The sequence below is a fragment of the Pteropus alecto genome, unplaced genomic scaffold (genome assembly GCF_000325575.1).
Source record: "Pteropus alecto unplaced genomic scaffold, ASM32557v1 scaffold131, whole genome shotgun sequence".
Classification (NCBI taxonomy): domain Eukaryota; kingdom Metazoa; phylum Chordata; class Mammalia; order Chiroptera; family Pteropodidae; genus Pteropus; species Pteropus alecto.
Window position 1 is genome coordinate 18,087,619 of NW_006434709.1, and position 12,214 is coordinate 18,099,832.

Consider the following 12,214-nt stretch of genomic DNA (forward strand, 5'->3'; position numbering starts at 1 on the left):
AGTTACACATTCATTAGAATTTACCAATTTAATAAAATTGCTAAGTATAGCTTATTTTTTAAAATGATTTCTATCACTAACATGGCGAATTCTAAATTTCTTGATTCCAAAAGAGGGGAAAGTATTTAACTATATTTTCTCCAACAACTTTAAAGATGTTACAACTAACTTATTTTAAATACTAAAAGAAAGTATCTCATTGTAATCAAGTATGCTGTACTATAGAAATCCATAATGAAATACCTAGGTTGTCTTTAGTAAGTCAACGTCACACTAAATCTCCATCAAATTTTTTCACAGGGGAGAAAAAGGAATATTTGCTAAAGTGCCCATTTCCAAGTGACTATACTAATGAGCAAAAATACATAACCCAACATTAACCATTCTAAATTTGATAGATTCAAAACAAATTTCAATTTATTCACTTTATGAAAAATTTTTTGCATTCCTTTAGCCAAGTAAACACAGCTACATAGTTTTAGAAATAATAAATAAGAACATGTCTCCCAATCTCTTTGCATGAAACAGGGATGACTGCAAAGAAAAATCTAAGAACAAATTCTTAGGAGATCAACTCAACCTCCATCAATGCTGCAATCTCATATAACAATTTTCTATGCTAATTATACCTTCATTTATAATACATCTAAAAGGCTAGCCAAATTGTTGTAAATGTAATCATTAAAAATCAGTCTAAAAAACAAATAGTAACTACAGTAGGAGGATCTCAGTTGACCAATGTAACCTTAAACCTTACCTCGAGGTTCATTTTACCTAGCTGACCATGACTGTTAGAATATCATCTTGCCTTTAATAAAAAACAAGAATGTTTTAACATGTTTATGCAGCACATATATATTAAATGTAATATTTATAATGGCCTTTTCTACATACTGCATTAAGGAAAATTTCCCAAAGATCTGTTTCTGACACTAGAATGGTTCCATCATATACAACAAACAGCTCAGAAGAGCAAATATTTTTTAAAATAACCATTCTTCCCACATTAAGACAACAGAAGTGAGGCTACAGAGATTGATGGTTAATGAAGCACAAAATTATTTTTATCCTCTGTTCATCTATGGCTTTGCTTATTAACAGGCATTCTTTTAGAAAGACTAAATTAGAAAGAATTGGAGTGGCAGGAACACAATGATATTAGTCTTAATTAGGTGAAGTGAGCAAAGCTCAAGCTGGTATGGTACAGCTTAAGCCATAGCCTGAGAGGAAACAAAAATCTGTTAACACACTGTCTGAAGCAATTAAATGAATTTCTCAAGGAAAGATAACAACAATGCTCTTCTTTTAAAGACCTTGCAATAAATCCTAAAGGATAATTCTCTATACTTACATAAATCAAACAGAGCTATAAGAGTTTTAAGAGTTTCTTTATAGACATGGGAATAAAAGCATGAACTAAGTTTTATAGTGAAGTTTCAGCAGTTCCTACTTAATTTTAATACTAAATTTGCAAGTGACATGCACTATTTATTTATATTCACAAATTATCTATATCAATTTATGTGCCTAAAACACATTTTTTAAAATAATCAAGATGGTTTTGATAACCAATTAGTTTTAACTGAATACATGTTTTTATTTAAACAAAGTGTCAGAACTTTTGGTCTTCATCTATATATTCTAGAAATATTAAATTTCACAAACAGGCTTTAGAAAAAATTCAATCATTTTATAATATTTAAGAAATTTTATAAAAATTTGTCATTAACAACATTCATATTTATAAGTGTATTTTTCCCCACACACCAAAAAGCCTTTAGGCAGTTAATGGTTTCACAATTTTTGGTCCTGCTTTGAACCATTCCAAATCTCAATATAAGTCACATGATTCAAGAGGTGCAAAGAGGTCAATTTTTTCTTTGTGACTACTCATCAGCAATATGGATGTCTCCTGATGACCAAACTGAATATTCTAGCTCAAATCACCTCAAGAACCAACAGCACTGCTGAAATTTTTACCAGGAAAATTCTGGTGAAAATCTAAGTTCAAGAATAAATAGACATATAGTTTGTACTTGAACTTTAGTAGTTTTAATGCTCCAAGATAAAAGTCACCACAAACTTATGCTCCTGTTATTCCCTTTCTTCCTCCCATGATGACTGATGGTTTCATCAAAAAGGCCATGTGACATGAAGACCAAATAACATAAGCTGATTTGAATTGCCTTAGAAATAAGGCAATCAAAGACTAGGTGACTACATGTCCCAGTTTGCCAATGACAGTCCTAATTTACACCTGTTATTCTAAGGTTACTAAGAGAATTCCATTTCTCTCTCAAAGTGGATTATAGACAAAACTCAGAATTGACAACACAATATTCCGGGAGAAAAACTAAAGTGGAAGTCTACCACCATCCGAATTCAACACTTACTATAAAACTGCAGCAATCAAGACAGTGCGGTATTAGAGAAAGAAAAGACAAATAGATCAATGAAACAGAATAAAGATCCCAGAAATGGACCTCGACTGATCTTTAACAAAGGAGTAAAGGCAATACAATGGAGCAAAGATAGCCTCTTCAACAAATGGTGCTGGGACAACTGGACATCACACACACACACAAATGAATCTAGACACAGACCTTATACCCTTCATAAAAATTAACTCAAAATAAATCATACACCCAACTGTAAAATGCAAAACTATAAAACTCCTGGAAGATAATATAGGAGAAAACCTAGATGACCATGAGTCTGGCAATGACTTTTTAGATACAACACCAAAGCCATGATCCACGAAAGAAATAATTGATAAGCTGGACTTCATAAATTAAAAACTACTTTGCAAAAGACAATGTCAGGAGAATGAGAAGACATAACACAAATTGGGAGAAAATGTCCACAAAAGACATATCTGATAGGGTACTGTTATCCAAAATACACAAAGAACTCTTAAAACTCAACAAGAAAACAACTCAATTAAAAAAATAGGCCAAACACCTTAACAGATGCTTCACTAAAGAAGATATACAGACAGAAAATAAGCGTATAAAAAGATGCTCCACATCATACATTATTAGGGAAATGCAAATTAAAACAATAGGATACCACGATGCACCTATCAGAATGGTCAAAATTCAGAACGCTGACAATACCAAAATACTGGTGAGACTGTGGAGCAACAGCAAGTCTCGTTCATTACTGATGGGACTGCAAAATGGTACAGCCACGTTAGAAGAAAGGTGGTGTTTTTTTTTTTAATGAAAGTAAACATACTCTTACCATAAAAATGCAGCAATCATGTTTCTTGGGATTTACCCAAAGGAGCTGAAAACTTATTTCCACATAAAAACCTGTACGCAAATGTTTATAGCAGCTTTATTCATAATTGTCAAAATTTAGCAGCAACCAAGATGTCCTTCAGTATGTGAATGGATAAATAAACTGTGGTACATCCAGACAATGGAATATTATTCATTGCTGAAAAGAAATGAGTTATCAAGCCATGAAGACATGAAGGAATCTTAGTTATATTACTAAAAGGAGACAATCCGAAAAAGCTATATACTGTCTACAGCCATGCCACCCTGAACAAGCCCGATCTCATCTGATCTCGGAAGCTAAGCAGGGTCGGGCCTGGTTAGTACTTGGATGGGAGACCACCTAGGAAGATTAGGTGCTGTAGGCATAAAAAATAAAAAAATAAGGGATTGTAAACTGACAAGGTCCTTGCAATCTGTGAGGTCAACCAAGGGTTGCCTCTCCTAAAAAAAATGAAAAGGCTCCATACTATATGATTCCAACTATAATTTATCCTGAAAAGGCAAAACTATGGAAAGATTAGTGATTGCCAGAAGTTGGTGTAGAGGAGATGGATAAATTAAGAGGCATACAGAAGATTTGGAGGGCAATGAAAATACTCTGTAGGATACCAAAATGATGGATACCCAGCATTACAAAGTTACCCAAACCCACAGAATGTACAACACCAAGAGTGATAATATAAAGTATAGAATCTGGTGGTCAATGCAGGTTCATCCATTGTAACAAATGTACCACTCTAGTGGGAGATGTTGATACTGGGAGAAACCATGCATGAATAGGGGCAAGGGGTATATAGGAAATCTCTGTACCTTCTCTCAATTTTGTTGTGAACCTGAAGTTCTGAAAAACTTAAGTCTTAAAAAGGTAGATTATAATTATATATAATCATCCTAAGAATAGACCACTAGTTCTCAAAGTGTAGTGTGCAAACCCCTGGGGAGTCCTTGAGGCCCTTTCAGGGTATTCACAAGGTTAAACTATTTTTATAATACCAAGATGCCTTTTTCATTTCTCACTATTTTTTTCCTTTTTTGTTGATACACTGATGGCACAAAGCAGTCATGAGTAAAACTGAAGGCACCTTGGCATGCATTAAGGCAGTACAAACCTTAATAGTGGTCATTGTATTTATTCTCCATTGCCGCTTGCTTACAGCAAGAAGGAAAAAAAGACAAACAGCAACAACAAAACTGTTTCGCTTAAAAAGTTCCTTAATGAATCCATAAAGAATTATTTTTATTAAATTTCAATATTCAAGTATACTTTCTTTTAATATTCTGTGTGATGAAATAGGAACAAACATAAAGCATTCCTGAGGCAGACAGAATTACAAAGAAGTATAAGGAAAAGCATTGGTCCTATTATTTAAGTTGGTAGTTGATCTAGTCTTTTTTTTTCAAGAAACACTATTATTTGAAAGAATAACTGACAAAAACTATGGATAAACTAAGTTATTCAGACTTAGGTATTTAGCAGACTTTTTTTTTTTTAATGAACTAAGTGTGCCCATCACTTTAAGGAAAACAAACCAACAGTATTTGTTTGGTAATGATAAAATTCAAGTTTTCAAGCAAAAATTAGAAATTTGGAAACTTTATATCTACCAAAGTGAGCTTGATAACTTTTCAATACTTTTATGAAGAGATATGACTTTTTATCTTGTATAACAATGTGTCAACTGCATAACTCAGTAAACCAATATTTTCTAAATAACCATGTTACAAAATTACACATGGGTTAAAGTCTTTCAAAGTGCAAGATACACCAGTGAACTTGAACATTACAAAAAGTTCATTGGTATGGTTTCAGATTCCACCTTGCGCTACCTCTCAGAAACTACCACTTGTTGAGTTTTAGTGTAATATTAAATTATCTAAAAACACTTAAAATACTCCTCCTTTTCCAATTACCCATCTGTAGGAGGCTAGAATTTCCTCATATACCTTAGCCAAAACTACATTTCACAACAGATTGAATTTAGAAATAGACATGAGAATACGGCTGTCTTTTTATTAAGCCAGACACCATCGAGATTTGCAAAAAAAGTATGAATGTCACTGTTCTTACTGAATAGTTTTTGTTCTGAAAAATAGTTACTTTTAACAAATGTTATTTTGTTAACATCATTTTTTAAATTAATAAACCATCTTTTAAATTTATCAACTTTAATTTCTGATATAGTAAACATACTTACAACCCACATAAAAGGTCTTTGAGATCCTCAATTTTTAAGAATGTAAAGGGGTCCTGAGACCAAAAAACAAGTTGACAACTATAGATACAAGAAATTATTAAACAAATGGATAAGACAGTCAAAAATATATATATAATAGGGCAAAACAAGTTTTAAAAGTGGAAGAAAGATAAATGACTTATTCCATTGTAGATTTAAGATTAAGATAACAAGATCTGAACTTATCGAGAGATAAAAAGGTTGCAGAAGTTAGTTTATTTTAATCAAGCTTTTAAAAGTATACAAGGAGATAACATAATTAAGAAGTACATCAATTTTACGAGACTATATGCTTTAAGAATCTTATTGCAGAATACCTAGAAAGAGGGATAAGAACAAGGCCATAATGCATTTTTAAAGGATATATATACTTCCTCTTAAATCATTTCATTAAAAATGATGTAGAATAGAATGGGAAAAAAAACTCTCATTTAAATGTAATTATTTCTATTATTCTAACTTCTAAAACAGAGAATAATAAAGTGCTGAATGAAAGCCAACTAGATCTATTAGTTGCAAGACTATTTTGTGATTTAAATCACTGAGAATATCACCATCTTGCGGCAAAATCAAGTATTGCAATTTTGAATGACGAACCTGAGAAACATTAACTGTGCTTTTAATAAGATGGTCAAGAATTTTACTCCTTACGCCTCCCCACCTGCCACTCTCCAAGCCACGCTAAGTAAAAAATTTTCAAGTTCTTTAATAAAGAAAAACATTCAAAAGAATGTTACTTAAATAAATAAAAGAGATGCCCTAATTAAAAAGTTAAAAAACGAAAACATAGCCAAAAACCCAACAACTGACAGAAAATGTTTCAATGTGTCAACATAGTAATTAAAACTTCCATGGTTAATTCTTATAGAGAAGAGTTATACTTTATAAGCATAGCATTAGATAAAAGTTGGTAATTCAATATTCATTGTTAATTTATTTATATGTTATAACTGCTGCCACGCTTAAATTCTCTCATTTTGTTAACAGATGAGGTGCTAGCCACCTTACTATTTTTCTCTTCACCTTGGCCCACGTGATTTTCATATGAATTTTCCCAAGTATGCAATGAACAATCTAGTTAGTACCGACAATCTAATCCAAAATCTACCCCTACCTCTTATAAACATTAATCTACTGAATTTCAGCTTAACTCAATAAAACCTATTTGTGTGTCTGCCTGTACGTCTGGGTGTAGTCGTATACATATACACACACATTAGAGTAGCATAAAGATTATAAGAATCAGAGGAGAAAAGAATAAAGTCTAGAAAGATAGGTTTATCTTTCATTAGCTAGTCTTTTCCAGTTTAAATTGATACACATAATACGGACAAATATTTCCCTTAAAAGCAGAGGTCTAGATTCAATTAGTCCAAGAATAAAGATAGAGCACATATGGTCATTTCTGGCCATCACTGTATATATGCAAAACAGTGAGGTAACCTGAATAATCTCCACATTCTTGTTAACTCTCCTTTTTGCTTACAATATAATAACAGATATGAAGTAAAGAGAGAAAGCAAGAGAAAGAGAGAGTGCACAAATATGCAAGCACCTGTCTTTCCCTCTGCTTCTTTAGCAAAGGCAGCTGGATTATTCCTTGCCTTGAGCCAATCAAGTCCTCTGAAATAACCAATGTATACTCCCAATAGCCCATATAACTTGTTCCTCTGAAGAAAGGCTTTGTCACCTTTGTGGATTTCAATATTTGAAAAAACTAGTTTGAATAACCTAATTTTTTTGTCAATAATTACATGGTGTGACTGTTTTCATTTAATGATTTTGAGGTCAGAGTACTCTCACCTTAAAAACATTACCCTAATTCAAAACTACCACCAAATAAGAATTTGTTCTGATTATCCAGATGGTACAAATTTACTAACTGTATCCAACCTGTTGAGGATTGCAATGTTTGGTGCAAGCTGTGTGGCAACTGAAGGGTGAACAGAGGTGAATGGACACTATTTCTGAAGAAGTCTTCTGTTGCTTTAGACTGCAAAACCTTTGTTTCCCAAAGCTGCAGACAAAAAAAAGAGTTTACTTTTTTAAAAAAGCTAAAGTAAAACATAATAATATTTCCTTTTTTGTTTTTACTTTCTAAATATTAAACTGTCAGCTGATAGCACAATGAATGGATAAGTACTAAAGTATAATTAAGGGGTTAGGACTATAATATATCAATTTTCTAAGCTGAAAAAAAAAAAAACAAGAGAGAAACTTGTATTGTCTACAAACCTGCTTCAAGTCTTTTAAAACTTGTTCCTCTATACCTTCTTCAGCAAATAGATCTCGCACTCCTTCAATTACATCTTCAATTACAGATCTGTAGAGTTTAGGCTACATAAAAGTAATTGTTAACGTTTTAAATTCTCAAGTTTGAATGTATTTAGCTTTAAAAGACATGCAGTATACACTTTCCAATCTTATTAAAAGAAAAAAAAAAAATCCACCAAAAGGATTTTTACTAAGTGCATCCTACTTCTAGTATGTATAGTCCTGACCCTAAATTTTTACCTATCTACAAGGCTGAATTACAGGACTATAATAAAATATAAGATAATAATCTCATCAAGATATATGGTTACTGTTGTTATTTGTCTTTTGTGTCAGTATTTAACTTCCTCAATCTTTTTAAAAAGGAAAATTAATTTAAGGCAGGTAGAAATGAACCTGTTTTCAATTTACCTTTTTCTCAAAGAGGCCAAATGACCTTTTTAGAGTTCACTATATTATTTCCATAAATGTAAATACATTCCAAGCCATAAGATTGGGGCAAGCACTTACAACAGAGTAACCAAAGCCTGTCCTTCCTCTGAAATACACATAGTCCAAAAATATATTCTGAGCCATTGTCAAGTAAAAATACAACTGCATCAAAATGGATTTCCTAACAGCAACTGAGGACATTAATGAATCTTACTCTTCCACAATCTGTATATTGCAGAGACTAAGCAACATCCTAAAATGTTTCCTCATAAAAACATGCCATCACAATAATATTATGCAGATTTCTACCCAGATTAAACATTGGTCCATATCAATAAAAAATAGCCCTGTGAAATAAACTCAGTCCTACAAATCCATGTAAATTGCATTCCACTCCACCCCACCACCCAGTCTAAAAATGGCAATGCTAAGTGTACTAACACTGACCTAGTGGAAGTTCCACTGATAAAAAAATGGCAAAACAGGAATTTAGTTGAGTTGCTCCAATTTCAAATTGCTTAATCAGACCAAAATGAAAATTGTGCAATTCTAGGAATGCTTTTTCATACTAACCAGTAAATACTCTAAATACTCCTGCTCATGCCAAGAATAGCTAGGTTTTAAACTAATCTTTCTAAAGATCCAGGGTAAGTCTATGAATAGGCCAATTAGTTACATTTAAATAATACATTCTTCCCAAACATATCTATTAAGATTAAGTGCCTCAGATTAGTTGCTTCTTCTAAAACAGTTTACCCTGATAAAGGCATGCTAAATTGATGCTTCTGTGTTAGTCCCAGCAGCTAAAGAGAAAAACTCCTAGGGCGAAAAACATCTTTAAGATCTGGCCTCAGAGTACAACAGCAGTCATCAAAAATAACCCATTAGAACAGTTTTTCAAAAGCAAAGTAGGCATTAAACATACTTTCTCTTCTAGGACTACATACAGTTAGACTTTATATTCTTTCCCTGTTATCTTTATAAAAACTATGTGTAGTCCAGAAAACCACTTTAACCTTTTCACTATTTAAGAGGAAACACATACACACACATGTACACTCTCCTTGGAGTTCACCATCATATAAAATGGTAAGCTTATATTCAGGCATAAGTATTTGACATATATTTAAACACGTTAACATCAGAAAATGAATACACGTTAAAATAATATCTCTAAAAATGGACCCTTTTATGCTGTGTGTATGTGTGTGTGTGTGTGCGTGTGTGTGTGTATATATCTATAGATATATATATATACTTGGAACCCACAAAATAATACAGATCTGGACAAGCACATTGCCTTTCACCAATGTGAACCCTTTTGAGATGGAACTGAAAGTGTATCCTTGATTTTTCTTTAATTCAGGTTTTTAAGATTGATAGGAGGGTCTCACGAGTGCCATTTTGCTTATCTTTCTCATTATGAGGCTTAGGAATCCCTTATGGATAGAAGAGTATTATTTGTGTGTTTTATTCCAACTGTACACTTAAGCATTAAGATGCTAAAGGATGGGAAAACGGCGGTGGCGGAGGTGGGAGTGGGTAAGGTAAAACTCTAAAACTATGTGGTGGGGTAACATGAAATATCACATCACCTGTTATCTCATGTGAATAATACATCTTAGAATCAACAATAACCATACTAAAATTCAGAATTACAACTAGAGTACGACTGAATTCGGTAATTTTCTAAGCACATAGGAAACGCGGAGGATTAAGGTGAGTTCCATACCTAACCACCTTCTAAACGTATTCTAGACAACCTGTTTGGGTGAGGAGTGAGAAGAGGAGGGAGACTTGTTCTTCCCGTGGGAGCCGGGCCCAACCTCCACCTGAGCTACTGACCCTCATTAGCTTCCTCAAACCCATAAAACAGCCAGAGCCCCTGAGGGAGAGGGTTTCTCAAAGTCTGTGAAGGGCCAAGAAGAAAAAGGGTGTGCAGAACTCGGCTGTCCTGAACCCCGGACCAGAGCTCCCTATACACTGAGCCCAAGCCGAGAGGCCAGGCTGGTCTTCCTTACCACGGAGTTGACATAGGCCATGACGGTGCCCGCAGCTCCTTGCGCCTGCGCACCACGCAGTACGCCGCTGAGGGCCACTCTCCGCGCGCTTTGAACGTCAGTGCACGTTGCTTGCGCAACAACGTAAAGACGCGGGAGGGGGCGGGGCAGGGGAGAGAAAGGTTAATGATTTGAACAAAGTTAAGTGGAGACAGCGATGCCAGAACGGGAAGAGGTTGTTAGCTTCAGCAAAGAGGCTAAAACGGGATGGTTAAATCCGGTCTAACGAGCTCACATGGTTAGGGACTATTCACATGACCCCTGAAGAACCTTTATTTTCTCAATCTATGAAATAATCTATGAAATCTATGAAATAAAGACTAAGAAACTAGGGGAGGGGTGATGCCGTGATAGATGCCACGTCACTTTCAGCTTTGGAGGGAGTTGGGCCAGGAAAGAAGGGAGACTGGTGATAATCTGTTCTCTCCTGCCGATTTTCATTCCTCCCAGTCCACCCCACTCACAGCTGAACTCCAGTAAAAATAAAATGAGAGCCAAATGTGGAACAGCAACATCAGCATCAACTGGGAACCTGTTAAAATGCAAATTATTGGGTACAACTCCAGACCTACTGAATCAAACTCTGGGGACAGGGCCCAGCCTTCTGTAACTTTAACATACTCTCCGGGTGATTCCGATGGGAAATTGAATGAGGCTATCCCAAAACAAAGATTCTCAGCTTTGGATGCACATTGAAATCACCTATAGAACTTAATAAAGGTTTGGCACCTGAGTTGCACCCCAGATAATCCGATGGTATCCTGAAGCCAAAGTGGAGAACCACATAAAGTCAGCACCCTAGTACCACCCAGGCTTTTTTCTTCCTCAGACAGAAATCACCATCTCTTGACCTACAATAATTCCCTTCCTCCCCTGAAGGGTAGAGCATCTATGGGCATATCTTGCCTAGGGCTGAAGATAGATGTAAGCACAGATAAACTTCAGGGTCAAAAAAGGGAAGTAGTCTTCTATTGCCACTACCCAGCCTTTCTAGCCTGCAGATAGGTCCTGGCCTACCCAGATGGCTAAATTATTTAATGATTAAAAATCTTATTAGGTTTAAAATTGGCTGTTTATTTATTCATTTGTGCATATATGTTCAATAGAGCTAGTTATCTGTATTTGCCTCAGTCAGGTACCTTATGATTTGTGGATTTCAAGCAGCTGATTTATATGAAGCCCTTTAGAAGACTTTCCTAAATTGAAAACTATCTGAAATTTCTTTTACAAAAAGTCAAGAATTTTGCATAGAAATTTTTAATGATTGTATCTCTACCTGGCAATTTACTACTAGAAGTATTCAAAGTGACTAATCTTTCACCCAAAATAGAAAAGCTAAAAGCAGTCATTGATTCCTACTGATATTATAAAATCCAATTAAATTATTCAAGCTGGGAAATAAGAAAGCTGAAAGGACTCTTGTTTTCCAGCTTTTTTCTTAAACAAGATTTAAAACTTTATTCCTAAAGGCATAGGATTGGTAATCACCTTTTTGTGATTACATACTGTTCTATATTACTTCATTATATATTTTATCCTTCTAGGGCTATAATATAGACCATACATACTTTTGAAATTTAGACTTTGGTACCCAAAAAAGTATGACTAAGAGTTGAACTGATATTGCTTAGTATACTTAGTAGATTCAGGTTACAAAGAGGTTATGTTACTTTGGCACAGCAATGTCAGCAACTTTCCATTTGTCTCTTGTGGTCTATCTAGATGGTAACTAGTAGACTCAGATGTAATGTCTTCTCAATAATAGACAATGAATGGTTTTTAGAAGAGATATACTTTCTCCCACATTCTAGGTGAATTCAAGTTGCAAACCTGCTCTGGACCTGTGATAGACAGCTGCTTGGATGGCCCCCCAACGATCCTCATCTCTTGGCACTTACAAACTTGTGTTGTGCTCTCCTACATTGTACCA

At 34.4% G+C, this 12,214-nt stretch overlaps 1 protein-coding gene and 1 non-coding gene across 2 annotated transcripts in view; one reads left to right on the forward strand and one right to left on the reverse strand.

The window, feature by feature from the left end:
- The window catches only part of GTF2A1L (general transcription factor IIA subunit 1 like), a 35,157-nt gene extending 24,891 nt beyond the window's left edge, over positions 1 to 10,266 (reverse strand). Inside the window, exons 1-3 of the mRNA XM_015587494.1 lie at positions 10,246 to 10,266; positions 7,754 to 7,855; positions 7,412 to 7,535 (exon numbers count right to left, since the gene is read on the reverse strand). Of these exons, the coding sequence (XP_015442980.1) occupies positions 7,412 to 7,535; positions 7,754 to 7,855; positions 10,246 to 10,266 (247 nt within the window). The remainder of the gene's footprint in view (positions 1 to 7,411; positions 7,536 to 7,753; positions 7,856 to 10,245) is intronic.
- On the forward strand, positions 3,531 to 3,649 carry LOC112478097. Its single transcript, XR_003045703.1, has one exon. It is a non-coding gene; the product is annotated as a 5S ribosomal RNA (ribosomal RNA).
- Positions 10,267 to 12,214: the final 1,948 nt, after the last annotated feature.